Consider the following 25517-nt stretch of genomic DNA (forward strand, 5'->3'; position numbering starts at 1 on the left):
TGGCATGTCCTCGTTCCGTGGTCTTTCTCTTAGGCATCTGCTCATGAAGTTGCGCGGTATCCGTTTTTGGCGAATACCTTGTATAGGTGTTCCTCTTCTTCTTTTTGCAGTTCTGGTGTGCTGCAGTGTGTTGTGGCCCTTTTGAATAGTGTCCTGATGCAGCTTCGTTTGTGTGTGTTGGGGTGGTTACTTTCATAGTTTAGGATTTGGTCTGTGTGTGTTGTTTTCCTGTATACCCTTGTGGTGAATTCTCCGTTCGGTGTTCTCTGTACTATCACGTCTAGGAATGGGAGTTGGCTATCCTTTTCTTCTTCTCTCGTGAATCGGATTCCTGTGAGTGTGGCGTTGATGATCCGGTGTGTTTTTTCTATTTCCCTGTTTTTATATAGGACAAACAGGAAGACAGCTAACAATCCGCATACATGAACATCAACTAGCCACGAAACGACACGACCAGCTATCCCTAGTAGCCACACACACAGGCAACAAGCAACATGAATTCGACTGGGACAACACCACTATCATAGGGCAAGCCAGACAGAGAACAGCCAGGGAATTCCTAGAGGCATGGCATTCATCGACAAACTCCATCAACAAACACATCGACCTGGACCCAACATACAACCACTACAGCGGACAGCTGAAACTGACAACCGGAAGCGGCAAGGACAGACCACTATAATTACCGGAAGAAACATCAAAGAAGCGCTTCGCAGGAGGCTCCAAAGCACTGATGATATCGCCTAGCCAGGGGACGAAACGTTTGCAACAAAAACTTCCAGCTCGGCGAACAGAACCACAACAATGAGCACCCGAGCTACAAATCTTCGCACAAACCTTGAACTTGAAATCAATCCCTTACATTAACTTTACACTTCTTTGGACAACTTTTAAGTACTTTATTGTATTGACTTTAATTTCTCATTCTTGGTGTCTCAGTTAAATCCAAGTATAGCTATTTCTTTAAAAATAGCAAGCTTTTATAATTTTTGACTTTTTAAAGGCAGTATTTATAGTTTTTAACCAATCAATGACTGAAAAGATTTTCTATGATGTCATCATTGATTTTTTTGCACTGTTTTCAAACTCAAGCAAGCTGACTCTATGGAACTGAATGATGTGCCTCTGTAACTCCTGGGTCCTGTGGTGTCAGCCTCCTTCTCTACCCTCCTGCTCCGGACTGCTCTCTTGCAGGTCTGATCCTCTCTGCTTCCAATCGTTGAGTCATGCTGTGATAACAGCACCCAATTCTGAAATCTTATTTTGTGAAGTTCTTGGAATAAACAATATCTATATGTTCGCTGGTATTCACTTTGCTTGTCATAGCCAAAAAGGTCTTGATATATTCATTGAACGTGATTTCTCTTTCAATAAAACATGTTGATGCTACCTGATTACATTAAGATTCTTTTAAATATCCTGCTAGTATCTCCTACATTTTCCAACATTTTCCTTCTGAGAGATGTTAGGTGCACTGGGCTGTAGTTTCCTACTTCTATCTCCATCCTTTCTTAAATAGAAGATTCATATTTATGATTTCCTAATTTTCTAGGCTCTTTACAAAGTTTAGGAATTTCAAAAGATCACAATCTGTGCATTTGCTATCTCTGGAGCCATATAAGATGCTGACCACCAGGTCCAGAGGACTTGTCAACATTTAGTTTTTAACATACACTATAAGTACACAATCCTTTATCTGAAATCCTTGGGGCCAGTTGTTTTTCGGAATTCAGAATTTTTTGGATTTTGGAATAAATGACATTTCACAGTGAAATAAAAAGAATTACCTAACAGGTGTGACTAGTATGAGCACTTAGACACAATTGACGCCTGCCAGTGCTGGGCCACCCTGCTACCTCACATCTGAGTGATGTGGTTCGTGTAGGTATGGAGTTGGGTTGCCTGTTCGCACGCCAAAATGACGCTCCACACTCCATGAAACTAACTTTGGATTCCAGAGCTTTTTGGATTTCGGAATTTTGGATAAAGGATTATGTACCTTTACTTAAAGATTTTATTTAAAGATTGTGATTATTTTTAGTTCCTCCCTCATCTTTTTCTTCCATATTTTCAAGTATAATTGGGATTTTTTTTGTGTTTCTACAATGACCACAGACACAAAATATCTGTTCAACCATTCTGCAATTTCCCTGTTTCCTGTTACTAATTCCCCAGATTCACCCTGTAAGGGATCAAAACAATATTATGAAGAGTTTTGGTCCCCTTATCTATGGAAAATTATAATGACATTGCAGCAGTCCAGAGAAAGTTCACTAAGTCGATACCAGATATGGAGGAACTATCTTTGGGGCGAGGTTGAGTAGATTGGGTCGATCTGATTGGAATATAGAAGTTGAGAGGCAATCTCATTGAAACATAGAAGATTCTTAGAGGACTGTCCCAGAAAGGTTATTTCCCCTTTTGGGAAAATGTAGGACCAGAGAGCATAATCTCATGTTTCTCTAAAGTTATCTGGGATAACAAGCTCAAGGCAGACATTCAACTTTATTCTTCCCCCTGGAATAGGCACACATCATTTTCACCATTCAACTACATGAGAAAATTATATCAGTCAAGTCAGACAATCTTGTGGTAGATTAAACTACAAAACAGATTTATTCTCATGAGAATTATTTACATTGGCAAACAATAGCAGCAAATTGAGATTAGACCAGCAAACGATTTGGCATTTTGTTCTTGCAAGAAATTAAACAAATAAAGCAATTAGTTGAGATATTTTGGAAGAGATTTCTTTGAATGGCACTCTTTGTAGAAACAGAACAATACTTCTCAGAGGGGAAAAAGCTAATAATCCTTACCAGATAGTCTTTAATGTGCTTACAAATGCTGGGGCTTTGTTAGTTCTAGTCATGCATAATAACACAGATAAGGTAAATAAATTAAACAGCGAATCCACACTTGGCAATAACGTCTTTAATATAAGGTTTAAGGTTCATATGGAAAGTGAATAAGTTAGTATATAAGGGCAACAGATTTTAATAGATAAGATTTTAGGAAGATGAGTAGTGAGCTAACTGATGTGATTCAGAAAGAGAAACTTGTGCACAGGAATGTACAACAAATGTGTTTATTTGTACAAGGTGATGGGACCGATCCGGAACAAATTATATTTAAAAGAGGAAACTATTTCAAATTCTAGGATTCTCTAGTAAAGTAAAGGTTAAAATAAACAGAAAATTGAAAAAAGTGGATCTTATAAGTATGGTGATGAAAAATAATAAAATAAAACAATAATGGAATAGGTCAAAAAGAAGTAGGGAAGTATTAAAAAGGTCAGTATTCGAAAGACACAGCTGAAAGGGAATTCATATTTAATCATTTAATTAAATTCATTAGGTTAGACACCTATGAATGTTAATATGAATTGGTAGAGATAAATGAAAATTCATAGAAATATTTAAAAAGCAGATTGCAATTGGGTAGCCAATATATGAGAAGTTCAATGCTGCACTGGTTTAAAGCAAGATGACAGATATTGTCCTAAACTAGAAGAATGTAGTGTAAGATAATTCACTTGGTGTGAAAATTGTTGTAGTCAACATAATATGCAGTTTCTAAAAAGTTCCCAGGACTTTATGGGAAGTTAGGGAGGAAATTGTGGAGCATCTTGCAGAAATATTTGTATCATCTATAAATACTGGTGAGGTGCTGAACGTCTGGACAGTGGCTAATGTGTGTTTGTTTAAGAAGAGATGTAATGAGAAGCCTGGAAACTATAGGTCTATGAGTCTGATTTTGGTGGTAGGTAAGTTGTTGGAGGTGATCCTGAAAGATAGGAATTATGTGCATTTGAAGAGACAAGGAATGATTAGGATCAGTCAGCATGGTTGTGTGAGGGAAATCATGTTACAAACTTGATCTGAGTTTGAAAATGAAAGTCCTTCATGGTAACCTTTGCTCACTCTCTCGGCGGAGCAGTTTTTTTAAAAGCGCGGAGCGGACCCGGAAGCTGGTGTAACGCAAGCTTACCTGGGTAGGTTTTCCCAATAAAGGGAAATCTCAGGAGAGGAACCTGAGGCATTACAAGGGTAGTGCCACCCACCCGCCCTCCTTCTCTAACCTAATAATAAGACCCGTTGTGGTAAGCAGGTAAGTGCTGCATTTTGCTTGTTTTATTCTTTAGACCTAGTTTTTTTAAAGGTTACTTTTAGAGGGATGGCAGTGAAGGCAGTGCAATGTGCCTCTTACAACATGTTTGAGGTGAGGGATGCCATGGTCGTCCCTGCTGATTACACTTGCAGGAAGTGCACCCATCTCCAGCTCCTCCAAGACCGTGTTAGGGAACTGGAGCTGCAGTTGGATGAACTTAGGATCATTCGGGTGGCAGAGGGGGTCATAGATCGGAGCTTTAGGGAAGTAGTAACTCCAAAGTTTGCAGACAGATGGGTGACAGTGAGGGGGACTGGGAGGAAGCAGCCAGTGCAGGGACCCCCCCCCGTGGTCGTTCCGCTCAAGAACAAGTATACAGTTTTGGATACTAATGGGGGCGATGTCTTACCAGGGGTAAGCAATGGGGTTCAGGCCTCTGGCACGGAGCCCGTCCCCGTTGCTCAGAAGGGAAGGGTGGAGAAGAGCAGAGTAATAGTTATTGGGGACTCGATAGTTCGGGCCACAGATAGGCGGTTTTGCCGGGGCGAGAGAGATCACGATTGCAAGGGTACGTGACGTCTCTGATCGTGTTTTCCGGGTCCTTAAGGGAGAGGGGGATCTGCCCAAAGTCGTGGTCCACATTGGCACCAACAACATAGGTAGGAAGAGGGATGAGGATGTTAGGCAGGCTTTTAGGGAGCTAGTTTTGAAGCTCAGAGCTAGAACAAACAGAGTTGTTGTCTCTGGTTTGTTACCCATGCCATGTGAGGAATAGGGAGAGAGAACAGTTAAATGCGTGGCTACAGGGATGGTGCAGGAGGCAGGGATTCTGGTATCTGGATAACTGGGGTTCTTTCTGGGGAAGGTGGGACTTCTATAAACAGGATGGTCTACACCTGAACCTGAGGGGCACCAGTATCCTTGGGGGGAGGTTTGCTAGTGCTCTTTGGGGGGGTTTAAACTAACTCTGCAGGGCATGGGAACCTGGACTGTAGCTTTAGGGTGCAGGACCTTGAGTGTAGGGAGGTTAGGAACATGGCATCAATCTCGAAGGAGGGTGCCTGTAAACAGGAAGGTGGTTTAAAGTGTGTATACTTCAATGCGAGAAGTATACGAAATAAGGTAGGTGAACTTGCAGCGTGGGTTGGTACCTGGGATTTCAATGTTGTGGCTATTACGAAGACATGGGTAGAACAGGGACAGGATTGGCTGTTGCAGGTTCCAGGGTTTAAATGTTTTAGTAGGGTCAGAGGTGGGGGTAAAAGAGGGGGAGGTGTGGCATTGCTTGTCAAGGAAAGTATTACAGCGGTGGAAAGGACGATGGATGAAGCCTCGCCACCTGAGGTAGTTTGGGCTGAGGTTAGAAATAGGAAAGGTGAGGTCACCCTGTTCGGAGTTTTCTACAGGCCTCCTAATAGTCCTAGAGACGTAGAAGAAAGGATTGCGAGGATGATTGAGGAGAAGAGTAAAAGTAATAGGGTGGTTGTTATGGGGGACTTTAACTTTCCAGATATTGACTGGGAAAGCTATAGCTCGAGTATGTTAGATGGGTCGGTGTTTGTCCAATGTGTGCAGGAGGGTTTCCTGACACAATATGTAGACAGGACAACAAGAGGTGAGGCCATAATGGATTTGGTTCTGGGTAACGAACCAGGTCAGGTGTTAGAATTGGAAATAGGTGAGCACTTTGGGGACAATAACCACAATTCGGTGACTTTTACTCTAGTGATGGAGAGGGATAAGTGTGCACTGCAGGGCAATAGTTATAGCTGGGGGCAGGGAAATTATGATGCGGCGAGGCATGACTTAGGATGCGTGGCTTGGAAAAGTAGGCTTCAAGGGAAGGGCACAATCGATATGTGGAGCTTGTTCAAGGAGCAGCTATTGAGTGTCCTTGATAAGTATGTACCTGTCAGGCAGGGAGGAAAGGGTCATGGTTTAATAAGGAATTGGAATCCCTTGTTAAAAGGAAGAGAGCGGCCTATGTAAAGATGAGGCGTGAAGGTTCAATTGGGGCGATTGAGTGTAGCCAGGAAGGATCTAAAGAGAGAGCTAAGAGCAGCAAGGAGGGGACACGAAAAGTCCTTGGTTGGTAGGATTAGGGAAAACCCAAAGACTTTCTATAGTTATGACAGGAATAAAAGAATGACTAGGGTAGGAATAGGTCCAGTCAAGGATAGTAGTGGGAAGTTGGACGTGGAGGCTGAAGAGATTGGAGAGACACTGAATGAATACGTTTCGTCAGTATTCACTCAGGAACAGGACATTGTTGCAGATGTGAATATTGAGTCACAATTAATTAGAATGGATGGCTTGAGGTATGTAGGGAAGAGGTGTTGGAAATTCTGGAAAGGGTGAAAATAGATAAATCTCCTGGGCCTGATGGCATTTATCCTAGGATTCTCTAGGAAGCAAGGGAGGAGATTGCAGAGCCATTGGCCTTGATTTTTATGTCCTCATTGTCTACAGGAATAGTGCCAGAAGACTGGAGGATAGCAAATGTGGTTCCCTTGTTCAAGAAGGGGAGTAGGGATAACCCTAGTAACTATAGGCCAGTGAGTCTCACTTTTGTTGTGGGCAAAGTCTTAGAGAGAATTGTAAGGGATAGAATTTATGAACATCTGGATAGGAATAATGTGATCAAGGACAGTCAGCATGGTTTTGTGTAAGGCAGGTCGTGCCTCACAAACCTTATTGAATTCTTTGAGAAGGTGACTAAGGAGGTGGACGAGGGTAAAGCGGTAGATGTGGTGTATATGGATTTTAGTAAGGTGTTTGATAAGGTTCCCCATGGTAGGCTACTGCAAAAAATACGATGGTATGTCATTGAGGATGCATTAGAGGTTTGGATTAGGAATTGGATGGCTGGAAGAAGACAGACAGTAGTAGTTGATGGTAAAGGTTCATCTTGGAGTGCAGTTACTAGCGGTGTTCCGCAAGGATCTGTTTTGGGACCATTGCTGTTTGTCATTTTTATAAAAGACCTGGAGGAGGGGCTAGAAGGTTGGGTGAGCAAGTTAGCGGATAATACGAAAGTCGATGGAGTTGTTGACAGTGAGGAAGGATGTGGCAGGTTACAGCGGGATGTAGATAAGCTGCAGAGCTGGGCAGAAAGGTGGCAAAAGGTGGAGTTCAATGTAGCTAAGTGTGAAGTGATTCACTTTGGTAAGAGTAACAAGAGATAGAGTACTGGGCTAATGGTCAGATACTTGGTAGTGTGGATGAGCAGAGGGATCTTGGTGTCCATGTACACAGATCTCTGAAAGTTGCCACCCAGGTAAAGAGTTCTGTGAAGAAGGCATATGGTGTACTGGCTTTTATTGGTAGAGGAATTGAGTTCCAGAGTCCTATGGTCATGTTGCAGTTGTATAAGATTCTGGTGCGGCTGCATCTGGAGTATTGTGTGCAGTTTTGGTTGCCATACTATAGGAAAGATATGGAGGCACTGGAACGGGTGCAGAGAAGGTTTACCAGGATGCTGCCTGGTATGGTAGGAAGATCGTATGAGGAAAGGCTGAGGCACTTGGGGCTGTTTTCATTGGAGAAAAGAAAGTTTAGTGGTGACTTGATAGAGGTGTACAAGATGATTAGGGGTTTAGATAAGGTTGACAATGAGAACCTTTTTCCATGTATGGAGTCAGCTATTACGAGGGGACACAGCTTTAAATTAAGGGGAGGTAGGTATAGGACAGTTGTTAGGGGTAGATTCTTTACTCAGCGAGTCGTGAGTTCATGGAATGCCCTGCCAGTAGCAGTGGTGGACTCTCCCTCTTTATGGGCATTTAAACGGGCATTGGATAGGCATATGGAGGATAGTGGGCTAGTGTAGGTTAGGTGGGCTTGGGTTGGCGCAACATCAAGGGCCAAAGGACCTGTTCTGCGCTGTATTTTTCTATGCTTTCTATTTTCTATGTTCTAAAATGTGTGCATCACACTGCTTTGCAAACCAAGCGTCCAGCCAACTGAGCTGAAGTGGGATACTATCACTGTGTCACAAAACCCTCTAATAATATCGGCATTGCACCGCAGGTTCATCCCATTGTTTTGCAGTTGTTAACTTGCATCACCAACAAAAATAAGTATTAAAGCACGTCTTCAGGTCGACAAGATACAGAAGAAAACATTGCTTGCTTTTCATTACTTGTATGACAATCCAAAATAAACTTTTCTATGATATTTTTCAGGAAACATTCCTCTAAAGTATTTGATTTGCCTTATATTATTGTTATGATCAGGTAAAGACTTGTCAAAATCTCTCCTCTTTTCCCACTCCTCAGTTGGCTAGTATTTTTCAATATGACTTTCTTTTTTTACAATAACTCCTCAATTCAATGAATGTTTAACTGTTTACATGCTATGATTCAAAAAGATACAACAGGCATGTTTTCTTTAGTTTAAAAGGAGCATATTGAGAAAAACAACTAAAATACTCCAGTTTCTCAGGATTACAAAAAAAATATACAAATAGATCAATAGAGTGGGAGAACAGATTTGGGAATTAGAGATCTCGTAAAGTCAAAGCAGTATAGGGCTTGAAAGTTGATGATTTGGCTGGCTTTATTAAGGACAAACTTAGTACTTCACTGGGTTGTATTAAGGTGGTTTAAAGATGGAGGAGAACAATTTAATCATTCTCCTAAAGGTAGATGTTGTTGGATTAAACTTTTTTTAAGTCTGTGTTTATTGGGTAGAAAAGCATTTACACCTGGTGCAGCTTTGTGGACAGATAATGACTTTGGAACATAAAGTCATTGGTACACACATAGCCATTTTTGACTGTGGCTTAGGTCTTTCTAAAAAAAAAACCAACAAGTGTTCTCAAACCAGTAAATTCAGAACATCATTTCTCATACACTACGGCTTCATGATTTAAAAACAGTATACTAAATTTCATTTGTAGCCAGACCTGCTTAAACATACTCCTAGTCCATAGCAACTCTGTGTCAGATGGTAGCATTCTCAAATCTAAGTTAGGAGGATGTCAGTTCCTCTTCTTGCAAGGATGCCTGCCTTGAAGAAGTTTTCCTCCTCTCTCTAGAAGAATCTCAGGGAGTCCCTCTCCCACTGCAACTCACAGGTCATTTCCTCTGCCCTGAAGCTCTTCAACTATGTCCTGAAACAAACTCACTACCACGGCCACATTTGCTTCCTCAGCGCCTGCCTCCGTAACCAACTCATCCCACACGGACTCCGGACCACCTTTAAACCAGCAGAGTTTGGACCCGAACAGGACAAACAGTACAGACTACAGATTCAAAAACACCAGCAACAGTTCTCCTTCAAGATCCTCTGCTCCACGCTTGCAGCAATGCGTCGGCACCTAACCTCTCTACAGTCAGCCCTGCCTCAGCTGAGGGCCACACTCTCTCAAAATTGCAAAAGACCCACTCTGTTCTACATCCTCAAGAGAATTCATACTCTCAACAAACAGTATTTCAACTCCATCTCAAACATCAAAAACTGTAAGTACAACAAACTTTTATCTACCCGCTTCCATAACCAGTGCTCCTGAAACATTCCAGAAGATTCCCCTGGCCTCTGGAACTACTTCGATGCCATTAGCCATGCGGCTGGTGCAGCTGCCACCCCACACTGATTGATGCTGTCACTTCCACCCCCATCATGGCCACTCCCACAAACACTTCTGCCCCTTACAATTCCTCATGCATCACACATGACATCACTTCCGCTCCTCACATCATCGCTGATGTCACATGCTCAGTGACTTCTGCCACCCCTACTGCCGTGTCTGCCACCACTTCCACCCCCACCAATGCCACTCAACTGCACTCTGCTGACACGCCCCCCACATATCCCACTGTCACCATTCTCGTCCCCCAGAACCCTGAGGGGAACACCACCTCTGCTCATGACTCCACCACCATTCTCCCCACCATTACACCAACTCCTGGCTCCGCCCCCCTCCCAGCTCCACACCCACACCAGATCCCAGCTCCCAGCCCTGCCGCGTTTTCACCATCCTTCCAGACCTTCCCCTCACTGAGGACGAACTATCTGTCCTCAGCAATGGACTCACCTTTTCCCGCTTCAGGATCTCTGCCTTTATTCCTGATGAAGGGCTTTTGCCCGAAACGTCGACTTTACTGCTCCTCGGATGCTGCCTGAACTGCTGTGCTCTTCTAGCACCACTAATCTAGGATGTTAGTTCCAGTTCTATTCCAGGACTTGAGCACAAAAATCCACGCTCCATTTCATCAGTGAAATGTTGAGGGAGTATTGCACCGTAAGCAGTGTATTCTACATGAGGCAGCAGCCTATCTGCTCAAAACATAGAACATAGAAAAATAAAGCGCAGTACAGGCCCTTCGGCCCTCAACGTTGCGCCGACCCAAGCCCACCTAACCTACACTAGCCCACTCTCCTCCATATGCCTATCCAATGCCTGTTTAAATGCCCATAAAGAGGGAGAATCCACCACTGCTACTGGCAGGGCATTCCATGAACTCACAACTCGCTGAGTAAAGAATCTACCCCTAACATCTGTCCTATACCTACCTCCCCTTAATTTAAAGCTGTGCCCCCTCGTAATAGCTGACTCCATACGTGGGAAAAGGTTCTCATGGTCAACCCTAGCTAAACCCCTAATCATCTTGTACACCTCTATCAAGTCACCCCTAAACCTTCATTTCTCCAATGAAAACATTGTATATAAAAGAAAGTTGCCCCTCATGTCTTTTTAAAATCTTTCTCCTGTCACCTTAAAAATATGACCCCTAGTTTTAAACTTCCCCACCTTAAGGTGAATAGCAAATGTCTTTTCTCTATTATTGCCCCTCATGATTTTATAAACCATTATAGGGTGACCCTTCAATCTCCTATGCTCCAATGAAAAAGGTCTCAGCCTATGACTCAAACCCTCCATTCCTAGTGACATCCTGGTAAACCCTCTCTAATTTAATAATAATCTTCCTATGGTAGGGTCACACAGAACATAGAAAAGTACAGCACAGAACAGGCCCTTTGGCCCACAATGTTGAGCTGAGGTTTAATCCTAATGTAAAATATAGTAACTTAACCTACACACCCTTCAACTCACTGCTATCCATGTGCATGTCCAGCAGTGGCTTAAATGTCCCTAATGACTCTGCTTCCACCATCTCAGCTAGCAACACATTCCATGCATTCACAACTCATCTGATGGCATTATGCAGAAAGGACTCACTTCCAACTAATCTGTCCAATATTTATCCTTCAACTAACATGACTAAAACAAACTAACTGGTCATTATCATATTGCTGTTTGTGCGAGCTTGCCATGTGCAAACTATTACATTTCATATATTTTTAAAAGCAACTATATTTCAGAGTACTTTATTGGCTGTAAAGTGCCTGAGGTGTCCTGTGGTCAACCAAAATGTTATAGAACTGCAAGTCTTCCTTTGTCTTTCTTGAAAGCAGCATTTGCTGAAAAATAAACGAGCTCATCACTGTATCATCTGATGTTACAAAACAACTGCATTCACCAACACAAAAGCATGTCGAGACAAGCAGTTCCAAGTTGCCAAAGCATGAAAATTCTGATTAAATTTTATTTGTGCTGAAGTTACTTTCTGAAGCCTCTGATATTTCTGACTGTTGCCTATAGTAAATAATCTGTATGCAAAAATAAATTAAAAGGAGGTTGCATTGTTTACACCAAGCATAGGGGTGAAGCTACTACTCTATCACCAAGGTCGTAAAGATTTTGGCCAATATGCCCAACTGGCTTCAGTCCAAAAAGTACTTATATCCAAGCTGTAGTATGCATGTCAACAATTATTCTATTTTCACCTGGCAATGCCCAGCCTCGATTGTTCAGACTCTTCTCTCATGCAATAGTTCAAAATCTAAATGAATGCTATTTCAAGTTCCACTGCACACTGATCACTTCATAAAATTACTAGGCTTCTTACTTCTCCTTATCAAGCTTAACATACTCCCTAGCCATATTCTGACAAGACCATAAGCATCTATTCCACTTACCACATCTGACTTCTGCCAAATCAATACATTTCACAGAATATAGATCATACAATAATATAGATCAGATATGAAGTATATAGCAGAATGGATAATAAGTCTTAACGACACAGAAAACAAGAAAAACAAACACTAATTGATCATAAGCATTTTATGGGATGCTATCAGTATTCATCTAAAGAGCACAGTGTCTTGTAGAAATCTGTAAAAATAGGTCAGTCTATTTTTACAGTTGATTCAGGCTGTGTGAATCAACTGCAATTCTGTCACTATTTAGTGTACATGAACAACAAAAGCTTTGATTTCCAAAAGGTATTTACAAGTTGGAGATTGGAAGTAACTATCTCTGTCAAAGGTTAGAGATTAGGAGAAAGTGAGGACTGCGGATGCTGGGGATAAGAGCTTAAAAATGTGTTGCTGGAAAAGCGCAGCAGGTCAGGCAGCATCCAAGGAGAAGGAGAATCGACATTTCGGGCATAAGCTCTTCTTCAGGAATGAGGAAGATGTGCCAAGCAGGCTAAGATAAAAGGTAGGGAGGAGGGACTTCGGGGAGGGGCATTGGGAATGTAATAGGTGGAAGGAGGTTAAGGTGAGGGTGATAGACTGGGCGGGGGGGGAACGGAGAGGTCGGGAAGAAGGTTTAGAGATTCACAATATAGTTTAAAACAAAATTGTTTAGTTTTGTTCTCTGTCGTGCAACTATTTAATAATGCTTGAATTGATTCATTGTCGTTGAGGGGCTTTTAGGTCTAGGAATATGTTCATGGTTTATCTTTGAATTTTACCTACTTATTCTTCCTCCTCTTGGGATTAAATAAATTGTACCTCCCCTGTCCAACACCATGCAAGCCAATTGGAATGCTCGGAATTCCTCAATCTTTAAGTCCACATAGATGCAACATATAAGTTGTCAGTTTCAATTACAATACAGTACTCCGTTTTCTACTCAGTAACTGTCCGATATTGCAAGTTAAGGTAGACAAGCAGGTGGCTGGAAGAACACAGCAAGCCAGGCAGCATCAGGAGGTGGAGATGTCAACATTTCGGCTGTACCAGAAGTCCTGAAGAAGGCTTACACCTGAAACGTTGACATCTCCACCTCCTGATGCTGCCTGGCTTGCTGTGTTCTTCTAGCCTCCTGTTTGTCCACCTTCGATTCCAGCAGTTATTTTGTCTCCAATATTGGAAATTATGCTACTCAAATGTGTTCTCAGGTGGGCCAAAGTTCAGTTTCTAGTGTGCAATGAATTGAGACAAACTGAGGTCCTTCAAGCCACAGTGTGCTAATTTTGATCTTGGCTTGGTTGGTACCCTTGAACTAAAAGCTTGTGATTTCAATTCCAGTTCAGTACAAGAGCATTATATTTGCTGAAAATGGCATTCTGAATCGAGTGATATATCAATAGATGCTATTTTTCGAATAAGACATTGAAATGGATATTCTGCCCAGTCTATTCAAATAGATTTCCAAAGAACTCAGAGCATAGTGACCAACAATAATCGCCTATCAAATTGCTGACATTGGAAGAATCATCAACAATCAGCGGTCACAGTTTATAACAGAGAAGCAGTTTATAACAGTTTTGATGGACCAAGTGATCTTTTTCTGAGTTGAAACCGTTCTCCAAATTGGTCATTATAGGTTGTTCTGCTATAACACGGATTTTGTTGAATTCACTATAAAGCATTGATGATTAGTGGATACTGTTTCTAAAGCGCGAACTTTTAAAATGTGTTGCCTGTAACCCAACTACATCATCAACACTTTAAGCACTGTTTCTAAAGCTTGATTTTTCTATAGTGCTGGATTGCACAAGAATGCAATCGTTGTGTAATGGAAGAACTACTTGTACATTATAGTTTGTGAGACCTTGCTGAATGCAAATTAACTGCCTTGTTTTCATTCAGGATAATGGTGACCAAACTTGAAAAACATTTCAATGTTTGTAAATTACTTTGAGATATCCAAAGTTCATGGAAGGTCATGAAAGTCAATTGTTAATTGCAGGACATTCTTTCTTTAAGTTACTCTGGTGCATTGTAGGTGGAGTCATAAAGTGAATACTTTATATTTACAATTCCAAACTGAGGAGGAGATCTGCATTTTACACATGGATCCACTTTCTGAACATTTGCAGTTTGAAGTGGATATGTGTAATGTATATGCTGTTATTTTACAATGAAATATTTAGGTAGATGTCAGATCCTTCGAGATTAGGGATTTTTTTCTGAGCATAATCGAGTTTTCTTCCAATTTGGGTGTGGGTTGCTCAGAGCTCATCATACATTTTACAAACCTCCTCAATATACTTGTCTCTAATCAAATCTGTTTTCATTATTTCATATATGAGGAATTTGCATGCACTTCACATACAGTGGAGCTCAGACAGGCTCATAGCCAACTCGCAGATATAAATCTTACCGCCAATTAGAAATTTTAGACTTAATTTAATTTTCCTGTTGGCAGCTTTTGGGTTTGGAAAGCAACATCCAGCTTACACATTTTTAGCATTAGTCATCTTTCAGAATTCTGTACAGTTAAGAGCCCAGCAGCTGAGGTCACACACACACCTTTATCTGGAGATTATATGCATCGTTAAGACAAAATTATTTACTTAATTTACATTAAGTAATTAGTTATTAAACAAATAAAATCTAGTCGCTCAAAATGTGATTGTATGAAAAATGTAAATTACCAACAATTCAAACTGACAGGAGTAGAATATTTGATTTGAAATTCCTACCATATAATCAAATATGCGGTCAGAGTAGGAGAGCATTTGTTTACAAGAGTTATGTTCTAGGGTTTACTCCACACTGGTCAAACTATATAAAGAATACTAGTCAATATATATTTGCTTCTGTGCTTGTGAACCCTGAGTAAAGTGAAAGGGGCAAGTTGTAGCCTGTTAAACACAGTGGAAAATACCAGCTACTGGATTCAATCTTTGTCACTATAACCAACACAAATAGACTTGTACAGTTGAATATCAAACTCATCCCAATTGTAAAGGCCATGAAATATGAGGCAAGAACAGAGATTAATCCTCACTCTAGAAAATAAGGACTTTGTGCCTTTTTGTACAGTCACAAAATATGGGTCTCACGAGCAAGCCTGCCCCTAATTATCCTTGGAAAGGTATGGTGAGCCAGATTTGTGAACCGCTGCCAGTGTCTATAGTGAAGATACTCCCATAAATGTTCTCACTCGGAAGTTCCTGGACTTTGGCCAGCGACAGTGAAAGAATGGCAATGTATTTTCAAGTTAGCAGGAAACATGCAGATGGTGATGTTCCCATGCACCGGCTGGCCTTGTCCTTCAAGGTGGTAGATATTGCACGTTTAGGAGATGCTGTTGAAGAAGCTTTGATATGTTACTGTGGTGCATCTTAGCAATGTGTGTACTTAGGTAACAATGTATAGGTGGACAGAGTGACTATTAAGGTGGTGAATGAAGTGTCAATCAAGCAGGTTACTTTGTTCTGGATGCTGTTGAGCTTTTTAAGCCTTGTTGAAGCTGTACTCATCCAAAGTAGTGGAGAAGTGGTAAGTACAGCATTACTCTCCTGACTGGTGTCTTATAAGTGGGTGGATAATCTTTAGGGAATTGGTAGGTATGTCACTCATTGCAAGAAAGCCAGCATTTGGCCTGCTCTTGTAACCATAATATTGAGGTGGCTGGTCAAATTAAGATTCCAGTCAGAGGTGAACTACAACATGCTGATGGTGGGAGATCCACAGTGATACTGCCAATCAATGTCAAGGATGTTACGACCAGAGCAGGAGGAGTGATTTGACTCCTCTCTTTTTAACCTCCTCATTTGGCTCAACAGAGATTTTAACTTTTTAGCACACAGCTTTCCAACTAATCAATACTAGTGGTCACTAGTGGAGTCTGTGGGAATCAGGGAAAAAACTCTCTGCTGGTTGGAATCATACCTGGCACAAAGAAAAATGGTTGTCATTGTTGGGCATAGTCATCGCAGCTCCAAGACATCTGCAGAAGTTCCTCAGGATCATGTCTTTAGCTACTTCATCAAAGAACTTCTCTCCATCATAAGGTTACAAGTGACTATGTCAAATGGAATGCAGAGATTGAAGGAAGCAGTTCAGCACTACCTTCTCAAGGGCAATAAGGAATAGGTAATAAATGCTGTCCCAAGCATGCCAAGAATTAATTTTTAAAAAGAGGCTAAAAATGGTATCAAAATACAATTAAGTACCACAATAAGATGAATTTCAATTGGCCAAATGATTCTCTGTCAACTCTGAGCTTTCCTTTGAGCATATAATCTGATAGGTAACAGTGGGAACAGTTCACCTGTTATACTCCAGAGAGCCTTGTAGTGAAGGGGAGAATGAAGCCAACCTTTAACCAGTTTTATATGCAATTACTCAAGGAGATATACACACTAGGAACTTATATTTTATAATCAAATCACCACAGTCTGTTCTTGTGCATAGTGACACAAATGAATCCCCAATTACTGCCTATCACCTAAAAAAGTAAACAATGAATGTACGATTAACATATAATTACCACCACTGAACACAGCAATGAAAGAGAGGATTATTGCGTAATCTTCTAAGTGGGAAGCTGTAGAGAGATCATGTTTCAGAGAACTTTGTTTCTGGCTTTGGTTTAAGGTTATTTCATTGGTATGGGACGAAACTCAATTGGGAAGTTCAAACATTGAGTTTCAGGTTCGGGTGAGAGAGCCCACACAAATTCAAGGACCTTAGAGAGGAAGGGGAGATTGGTGGTTAGACTCTTGGTGAGGACAGAGTGGTAATTTAAAAAAAACAAAATGATTATTGTGGTAGTGAAAATGAGGGATCAATGACTGAGGACAGTAAACCATTTATAATATCATTTTAACAGGGGTCTTGAAAACGTAAATAAATGTTTTCTGACTACACATTCCCAATATTTTTGTCCTAAAATTTTTATCGGAAACTGAGGAGTTAATGTTCAGGGAAAAAAAAAATCAAATCAAATAATACTCAACAATGTTCATGGCAAGTTCTGTTTATGATGTCATAAATACAAAGAGAATTTTACCTGCACTCTTCTGCACTACGTAGAAAACTGTTTAATAAAGTGTGTACAACTAAAGTAACAAAAAAACGTATGCGTTGTCTATGCATACTTTCTAGTTGCGTTTTGATCAGTTTATTTTATGGTGCATGGTATTTGAAGAAATCACATCGCCGAGACAAGCATTCCAGGCATAGATGTCTTGTAGAGGCAGTATTAAAATGTAGATCCCTTATAATCCAATTGTCATAAGCTTCACAAATATTTCTTTGAAGCACTGCATTTCTGAACTCCAGTGAGACAAAATCTGAGATCAGATTCAAAAAGCGTATGAATACGGGGTAGAATCGTTCCTGGTGGTGCGACTGGACAGAGACAAATTTTAATACCCTTCTCTTCAGAGGAATTTATTTTTCTCAAGCAATTTATTTCTATAACAAAACTCTTTCAGATTTAAAGCTTAACTTTCTCTATCCCAGATAAACAAATGGTTGTTAGTCAAACTTGCTTGACCAAAATTTGTATTTTGCGTCTTGAAGATAATAATAAGCTAGTATTGTTCCATCCCCTGAAAATTATACTTATTAAATGGGTGTTGTTTCTTAGAAGCAAGTATCCCTCCAATTTGTTTCTGCAAAATAAGTATAATAAAGCAGTTCAGAGCTTCAACCCCAGTGTTAAAACATTTGATTCTGTATTGCCCTACATTGTGGTTTTCTAAACTTAGCTTTAATTATGTTGACGAAGGAACAGAGCAGGTAACAGACAGTTCCTGAAAGGAAAGGGGGTATGAAAGGAAAAATGAATAGAAGGAAATTGTAAAGTTTGGGCCCATGCTTCTTCTCTTAGAATAAATAGGTTAAATCGTCGATACATTGACTTAAAGGTGTAAGGAAATGAAAGGAAGATGGTGGCACAGACTAATATTCCTGAGACCCAGGCTAATGCACTGGCACACAGGTTCAAATCCAGATGCATGGAACTAAAATGAAATAAGGCTTTGTGGGACAGTAGTTCAAGTTCTCAGAGTTGTGTCAGAACGTCTGAAATGGTTGACTAAAATAATTACAATAGAACTGAATAAAGAGAAGAGGTCAACAACTATTGAGATGATCTCTGAACTAATAGCAGTATGGTATGGACAATTCATTAGTTTAAAATATTTGTGGAGTATAATTGTTTTTAAGAATGTTTGAAGAGGTATTTCAGAGTCTGCATCAATTTTAAAGGAATAAATTGTAATTTTCTTGCATAATAAGGATCATAGACCTGGCAATCCTTGACCCGGAAGACAAAAGAAACACACAGACACAAAGAAAACTACAAGTAGAAGGCCTAAAGGTGGAAGGCAATTAGTGCCCAGATGAGGGCATGCAGAGAAAGTAAACTGAGACAGAGTGAACTATACTGAGTTCTTGTGAGGAAATTAAGCAAATCACTCTCAGGAAGATGTCAACATTTTTATTTGGCAAAAAAGGAGACTGAAGCTCTTGACTAGTTCAAAGGGCTTAAGAATGGGAACGCTTTGCTGAAAGCCTAGAGATGCTAAAGAGTTAGATGTTTTCCAACTAATCACCAAATTGAATTGGTTTGTTGAATATTATTTGTTGGTTTTTGAAAAGGAACACTAGAAAGCTCTGTCAGCAGGATTTTGTGATCAAAGGAACAGTAGCTTCATGGAATTGTACTTTACTATGATAATTATACTGTAAAATGTGAAGGTGAAAGCTGTTGTCAGATTGGACTCCTCAGCTTTGCTGCATGAAGAAAGAAGTGTATTATGGAACTGTGTAGCTGCTTAGTGCTATATTTATATGGGAGTGATGTGAATGTTTGTGGTTGCACAAGATGGAGTTTTTAAACTGAAATTTATCTTTTTGATTTCAAAATCTTTGGTATATTAATTAATGCATAAATTGCATCGGCTCTGATTCACACTAAAGTGTACCAAGAAGTGAAATCTTACTGGCAATTTCTACATTTGGATGTCATTCAGTAAATTTGGTTATTTTGGTTGTTGGTTTCCTCATGCTATAAGTCTCTTTTAATTACGTAGTTTTCAGTAGCTCCGCTCCAGCTATTGCTGTTGTTGATTGATTAATATTTAATCACTGTGTGTAAATTAATAATCTAAAACTATAAGAAAGTTTGATTAATATAAACATAAATATATTATGAAGTAGACTTTGAGACACCTTGGAGTTATTTCTCATCAGCTATGCATACTTGGAAAGTGCTATATAGAGTAAGGAAACTTGATTATTTACTCAAAAGAATCACTAAACACTGCTTCCAACAATTTGCAAAAGCAAACTTGCACGCACTTGAATTAGATCCAGCACCAGCTCATATGATGCTGTTGGCATTCGGTCTGCTAAGTAATGATACATGACTTAAGCTTTGTGCAAAGATTGAGCTTTAAAGATGAGAGCTGTAGGTGAAAGCTGTAATTGCATTTGATCATCAGAATATTGATACAACTTCCATTAAGCTGAACATTTGCTGGTTGTTGACTTTAATAAATATCGGATAAGTATGTCCAAATTTATTGATCATCAGGCCTGATTTTTCATTATTCAATTATTTTTCCGTTTTTTTTCTACCTTTAAAAACTGATCACAAGAATAATTTTACAGGGTTTTTATTTTATTACATTAGTTGCAGGACTTTATTTGATAACCAAATATATCATGACTGTTTCAAGCATTATTATTTGAGGACAATTATTTTTTAATCAAAATACATGGAGAGAAATAGGGCAAGTGGTTTTGTTTTTGATTATCCAGTAAAGCACTACCCTGGATTTGAACTTGTTGGTAAAATAGACCTCAAAACAGCTTTTCCTCTTGTGTAGTACTTGTTGACGATTTGCTCTCAGATATATTCCAACCAACTGTTCAGATATGTTGTTAAACACCTCTGGAGTAGGTGGGACTTCAACCCTGGTCTCCTGCTTCAGAGGTAAGGAGACCATCAATTTTCCACAATACCCCACTATTTGCTCACAAAGCTCCTACTGTACCCAGTCTCACCTGCTCCCTCTACATACTTACTCATCAATGAATTAATCAATTCCAGTTAGCAGGATTTACAACTTATCGAAAAGACAGAGGTGGCAGAGGGGGTGGCGTTAAGAGTGAAATTAAATCTATGGTATAAAATGATATAGAGTCAGATGATGTGGAGTCTATGTGGTGGAGTTGAGGAACCACAAAGGCAAAAAAACCATAATGGGAGTTATGTACAAACCTCCCTGGAGTGGTCAGGACCAGGGATGCAAGATGTACCAGCAAATAGATAGGGCATGTCAGAAAGGCAAGGTCACGGTGATCATGGGGGACTTCAATATGCAAATGGACTGGTTGAATAATGTTGCCGGTGGATCCAAAGAAAGGGAATTCATGGAATTGTTACAGGATGGCTTTTTGGAACAGCTTGTGATAGAGCCCACAAGGGAGCGGGCTATTCAGCACTGAGTGCTATGTAATGAGCCAGACTTTATAAAAGATGTTAAAGTCAGGGAACACTTAAGAGGCAACGATTATAATATGAGAAAGTTCAGTCTGCAGTTCGAAAGAGAGAAGGCAAAATCAGATGTAATGGTGTTACAGTTAAATAAAGGTAATTACAGGGATATGAGAGAGGAACTGACGAAAATTGACTGGAAGCAGAGCCCAGTGGGGAAGACAGGAGAGCAACAATGGCAGGAGTTTCTGGGTGTAATTGAGAAAACAGTACAGAGTACATCCCAGAGAAAAGAAAGATTATCCAGGGCGGGGGTGAGGTGGTGGTGGAATTAGGCAACCATGGCTGACAAAGGAACTCAAGAAATGTATCTCAGAAAAACAGAGAGCCTATAAGGTTGCCAAGGGCACTGGGAAACCAGAAGATTGGGAAGACTACAAAAACAAACAGAGGATATATAGGAAGGAGAGGATCAAATATGAAGGTAAACTAGCCAATAATATTAGAAACGATAGTAAAAGTTTCTTTCAATACATAAAAAACAAACGAGAGGCAAAAGTAGAGATTGGGCTGCTCCAAACTGATGCAGGAAGGCTAGTGATGTGAGATAAGGAAATAGCTAAAGAACTTAATAAATATTTTGTGTCAGTCTTCACAGTGGAAGACATGAGTAATATCCCAACAATTAAGGACAGTTAAGGGGCAGAGTTAAGTATGGTGACCATTACAAAGGAGAAAGTACTTGAAAAGCTATAAGGTCTAAAAATTGATAAATCTCATGGCCTGGAAGTGTTATATCTTAGAGTTCTGAGGGACGTGGCTAAAGAAATAGCTGAGGCGTTGCTTGTAATCTTTCAAAAATCACTGGAGTCAGGCAAAGTCCCAGATGATTGGAAAATCGCTGTTATAACCCTCTTGTTCAAGAAAGGATCAAGACAAAACAAGGATAATTATAGGTCGATTAGCCTAACCTCGGTTGTAGGTAAAAGTCTGGAATCCATTGTTAAGGATGTGATGTCTAAATTCTTGCAAGTGCAGGGTCGATAGTCAGGATTGGCTATCTGACAGAAGGCCGAGAGTTGGGATAAAAGGTTCTTTTTCAGAATGGCAGCTGGTGACAAGTGGGTTCCGCAGGGTTCACTGTTGGGGCCCCAGCCATTCACTTTATATATAAATGATCTGAATGAAGAGACTGGGAGCATTCTGGTGAAGTTCAAATTCATACGAAGTTAGGTGGACATGTAGGTAGTAAGGAGGAGGTAAGGAGGCTGCAGAAAGATTTAGACAGTTTAGGAGAATTGTCCAAGAAATGGCTGATGAAATTCAATGTGAGCAAATGCGAGGTCTTGCACTTTCGAAAAAAGAATACAGGCAAGGACTATTTTATAAATGGTGAGAAAATTCATAAAGACAAAGTACAAAGGGATGTGGGTGTGCTAATACAGGGTTCTCTAAGGGTTGACTTGCAGGTTGAGTCCGTGGTTAAGAAAGCAAATGTAACGCAAATGAAATAATGTAATTTATTTCAAGAGAGTTGGAATGTAAAAGCAGCGAGGTGCTACTAAGACTTTATAAAGCTTGGTTAGGTCCCATTTAGAATACTGTGTCCAGTTTTGGGCCCCGCACCTCAGGAAGGACATACTGGCACTGGAACATGTCCAGTGGAGATTCACAGGGATGATTCCTGGAATGATAGGTTTAACATATGATGAACAGCTGAGGATCCTGGGATTGTATTCATTAGAATTTAGATAGTTGAGAGGAGATCTAATAGAAATTAAATAATGCCTGGCTCTGAAATTATTTCTGTCAGGTGGGTATACTAGGATCCGTGGGCACTGCCTTACAATTAGAGGGAGTTAATTTAGACTGGAAATGAGGAGACATTTATTCAGCCAGAGAGTGGTGGGCATGTGGAATTCACTGCCATGGAGTGCAGTGGAAGCCAGGACATTAAATATCTTCAAGGCAGAGATTGATAATATCTTAATCTCGCAAGGAATTAAGGGTTACGGAGACAGTTTGGGTAAGTGGCGGTAAAATGCCCATCAACCATCATTGAATGGCTGGGTGGATCGATGGGCCGAATGGCCTTAGTTCAACTCCTATCTCTTATGGTCTTATGGACTCTTGCTATGCTGACGTTTGGCACTGCATTTCCCTGAAAATTGTGTTAATGGTTTCTTTTCAGTCGATTCACTTTTCCAAAAATCATACAGTCATTGTTACTTTCCGAAGTTAATATACTCACGGCTGATTTTGACAGATATCTAATTGGCAAGGATGAAGAGGCAGAAAAGTCAAGTTAAAGTCACATCAGATCAGCCATGACCTTATTAACTGAACGAGCAGGTTCAATGGACCAAACTGCTTATTCCTGCTCCTATTACTTATGCATTATAATTGGGAATTCTGGCTCTTTGTATGGAAAGCTTGTAAGTAAACTTCCTGGGTCAACACTGATTTGTCATCAAGCTGCCACCTGTAAATGGAGGTTGAATCAGGCAACTTGCAATAACTCATTGTGCTCACCTGAAACATGCAATAGGTTCCTTAATCATGCAAACCAGACTTCTACACAAGCTGTATTATACTGATTGCCACTCTGGTTATACTGTCTTCCACCCTCCTCTCTCGGACAGAGGATATAAAAGTTTGATTACACGTACAAAGAGATTCAAGAACAGCTTCTTCCCTGCTATTATCAGACTTTTGAACAGACCACTTAAATGCTAATTCTGATCTCCCTCTCTGCACTTTCTCTGCGGCTGGAACACTGTATTCTGCACTCTGTTCTACAACCTTGATGTAGTTTACGAGCTGTTTGTATAGCATGTTAAGGAAGTTTTCAATGTATCTTGGCACACATGACAACAATAAATTAATCAATCACACTATGGACTAAGATTACACCACACATACTACATCTAATTATACCAGGTTCAGACCAACCTACTTAACGGTGTTCAAACAGATCACCAGAAGTTACTCAATAAGAAGCCTACTTCCACATCTGCAAGATGAACAACAGTGCACCTTCTGAATCCCCAAACAAATTTGGCCTGCTGTTAGTATATTAAATGCAATGACCCCTCCATCCTTCGCTACCTCTGGATGGACACTTTGCTGGTTGATTCCTCTCATCAATCAGCACATTTTCTGCCTCATTCAGTGAGATACAGCTATGTGCCATTTTATTGCCGACAGTTATTGTGGTACATAGCTAATGCCCAAACCCAAGAATTACAGCGCTTGAAGAATGCAGCTCACCATCAACTTCTTCAGGGCAATTAGGTATGGGCAATCAAGGATGACTTTGCCAGCCACTTCATATCCCATATATGGATGAAAGAAAAGGCTCAAGAGCTGGTAGTGTGGGAGAGGGGAACTCCAATGAGATAACAGTATGCCAAAAAAATTCCTAGATTCTTTAAAAATAAAGATTTTCATAACTTTCATGATTAATGCCAAATAATGTAATAGTTGGAATTTGAAGAACCTGTGATTTCAGCCACATTATTAAGGCAAGGTATAGTGCTCCAGCTCAGGAGAAGTACAAGCAGGAAAATCAGACAAAAACAACTGAATTGACTGCCAATAATCGCTGATTAGTTTGTGTATTGTAAATCTCACCCACAACACAATTGACACAAACCAAAAAAAAATGGAATAGACATGGAGATTGTCACCATTTGGTGGGGGAGAAAAGAGTATGAAATAAGGAAGATAAACTTAGATGAACTGGGGCAGCAGGAGGTTTGTGAGGGCTAACAACACCACAAATATACTAGCACACAGTCTTGTGATGTCACTACTGCTGGAGAAGAGAGCAGTTATCACCCATCCCTGATTGCTCTTGAGAAGGCAGCAGTGCAATAATGATAGTGTTGTGATGCATTTTCCATCAAAAGTGAATTGGAGATTTCCTTTCTAGGCTATTAAAACACTCATGATCGTTTGGGGAAAAACAGTCTACTGTTTCTTACCTGAACTTTTCTCCCATCATTGCATGTTGACGATTTCACTTCTGTGGAGTGCTTTGGGATGTTAATATTCATCTCAGTTTTAACAGATACAATTGGCAGTTAAAACATGAATGATTTTCTTTTGTTGCTCAGACATATATTAGACAATAAACTATCTCCAATGATAAAGATAATTTCAGCATGGAACCAGGTTGAGCTATGTACACTACATACAGTCCCTGTTGTGCAAAGACCTATTGAAGTTTAACCAAATAACTCTCAAACCTTCTTAATCATCCACTTTCATAACGATTAACTGTGATTCCCAAACAGCACGTCTAATATGAAATGTGATGTTTTGCACATTTGCAGTAGGATTTCAAGAAACATTTAAAATGAAAATGCCACATAATACAATTCCTTTTCAAAATGTTCAAATATTTTGAATCCTAAACATATCTACCTTTAATCTTAATAGTTATGTTTGTGGTGTTTTCTTATGCAAGCAGAAAAAAATTGCAAGCCAGTAAAAATGACCGATTCCCAAACACAGAGACACAAATTGATTAGCAAAGAGGTTCAAATGAAATGGAGTGCATTCACGTAGAATAAAGATTAACAATTTGTAACAGTGTGCAAGCGATTGTGATAAACAGGAGGTAAAGCAGATTCTCACCATTCTGAACAAAATAGCTGCTTAAGTTCATCTGAATGACTAAGCCCATATGCCCTCCTCATCATCCTATTTGGTTGCAGATGATAAGGATAGCCAATGATTGCGTGGGGACAAAATAAGAGCAAGTTAGTATATGCAGGCAATAACCAGATTGTACATTAGAATAAAAGTAAGCAAAGATGCTTTTCTAGTGATTTCCTCCCCTCTGTTTCATGAAAAAGAATGGATTTTTCAAATGGATAGACACACCCACTAAGCTTCTTGTAAATAGTACCATTCAGTA

General features: G+C 40.1%; 1 protein-coding gene across 4 annotated transcripts in view; it reads right to left on the reverse strand.

The window, feature by feature from the left end:
• The window catches only part of erc1b (ELKS/RAB6-interacting/CAST family member 1b), an 850092-nt gene that overhangs the window by 131206 nt on the left and 693369 nt on the right, over window positions 1-25517 (reverse strand). Inside the window, exon 17 of one of the 4 annotated variants that reach the window (XM_060839429.1) lies at window positions 25259-25300. The exons of the other annotated variants lie outside the window; for them this stretch is intronic. Within the exon in view, the coding sequence (XP_060695412.1) occupies window positions 25274-25300 (27 nt within the window). The 3' untranslated portion in view covers window positions 25259-25273. Of the gene's footprint in view, window positions 1-25258; window positions 25301-25517 lie in introns of those variants that run through there. 4 annotated transcript variants of the gene reach the window in all.

The sequence above is a fragment of the Hemiscyllium ocellatum genome, chromosome 19 (assembly GCF_020745735.1).
Source record: "Hemiscyllium ocellatum isolate sHemOce1 chromosome 19, sHemOce1.pat.X.cur, whole genome shotgun sequence".
NCBI classification, from domain to species: domain Eukaryota; kingdom Metazoa; phylum Chordata; class Chondrichthyes; order Orectolobiformes; family Hemiscylliidae; genus Hemiscyllium; species Hemiscyllium ocellatum.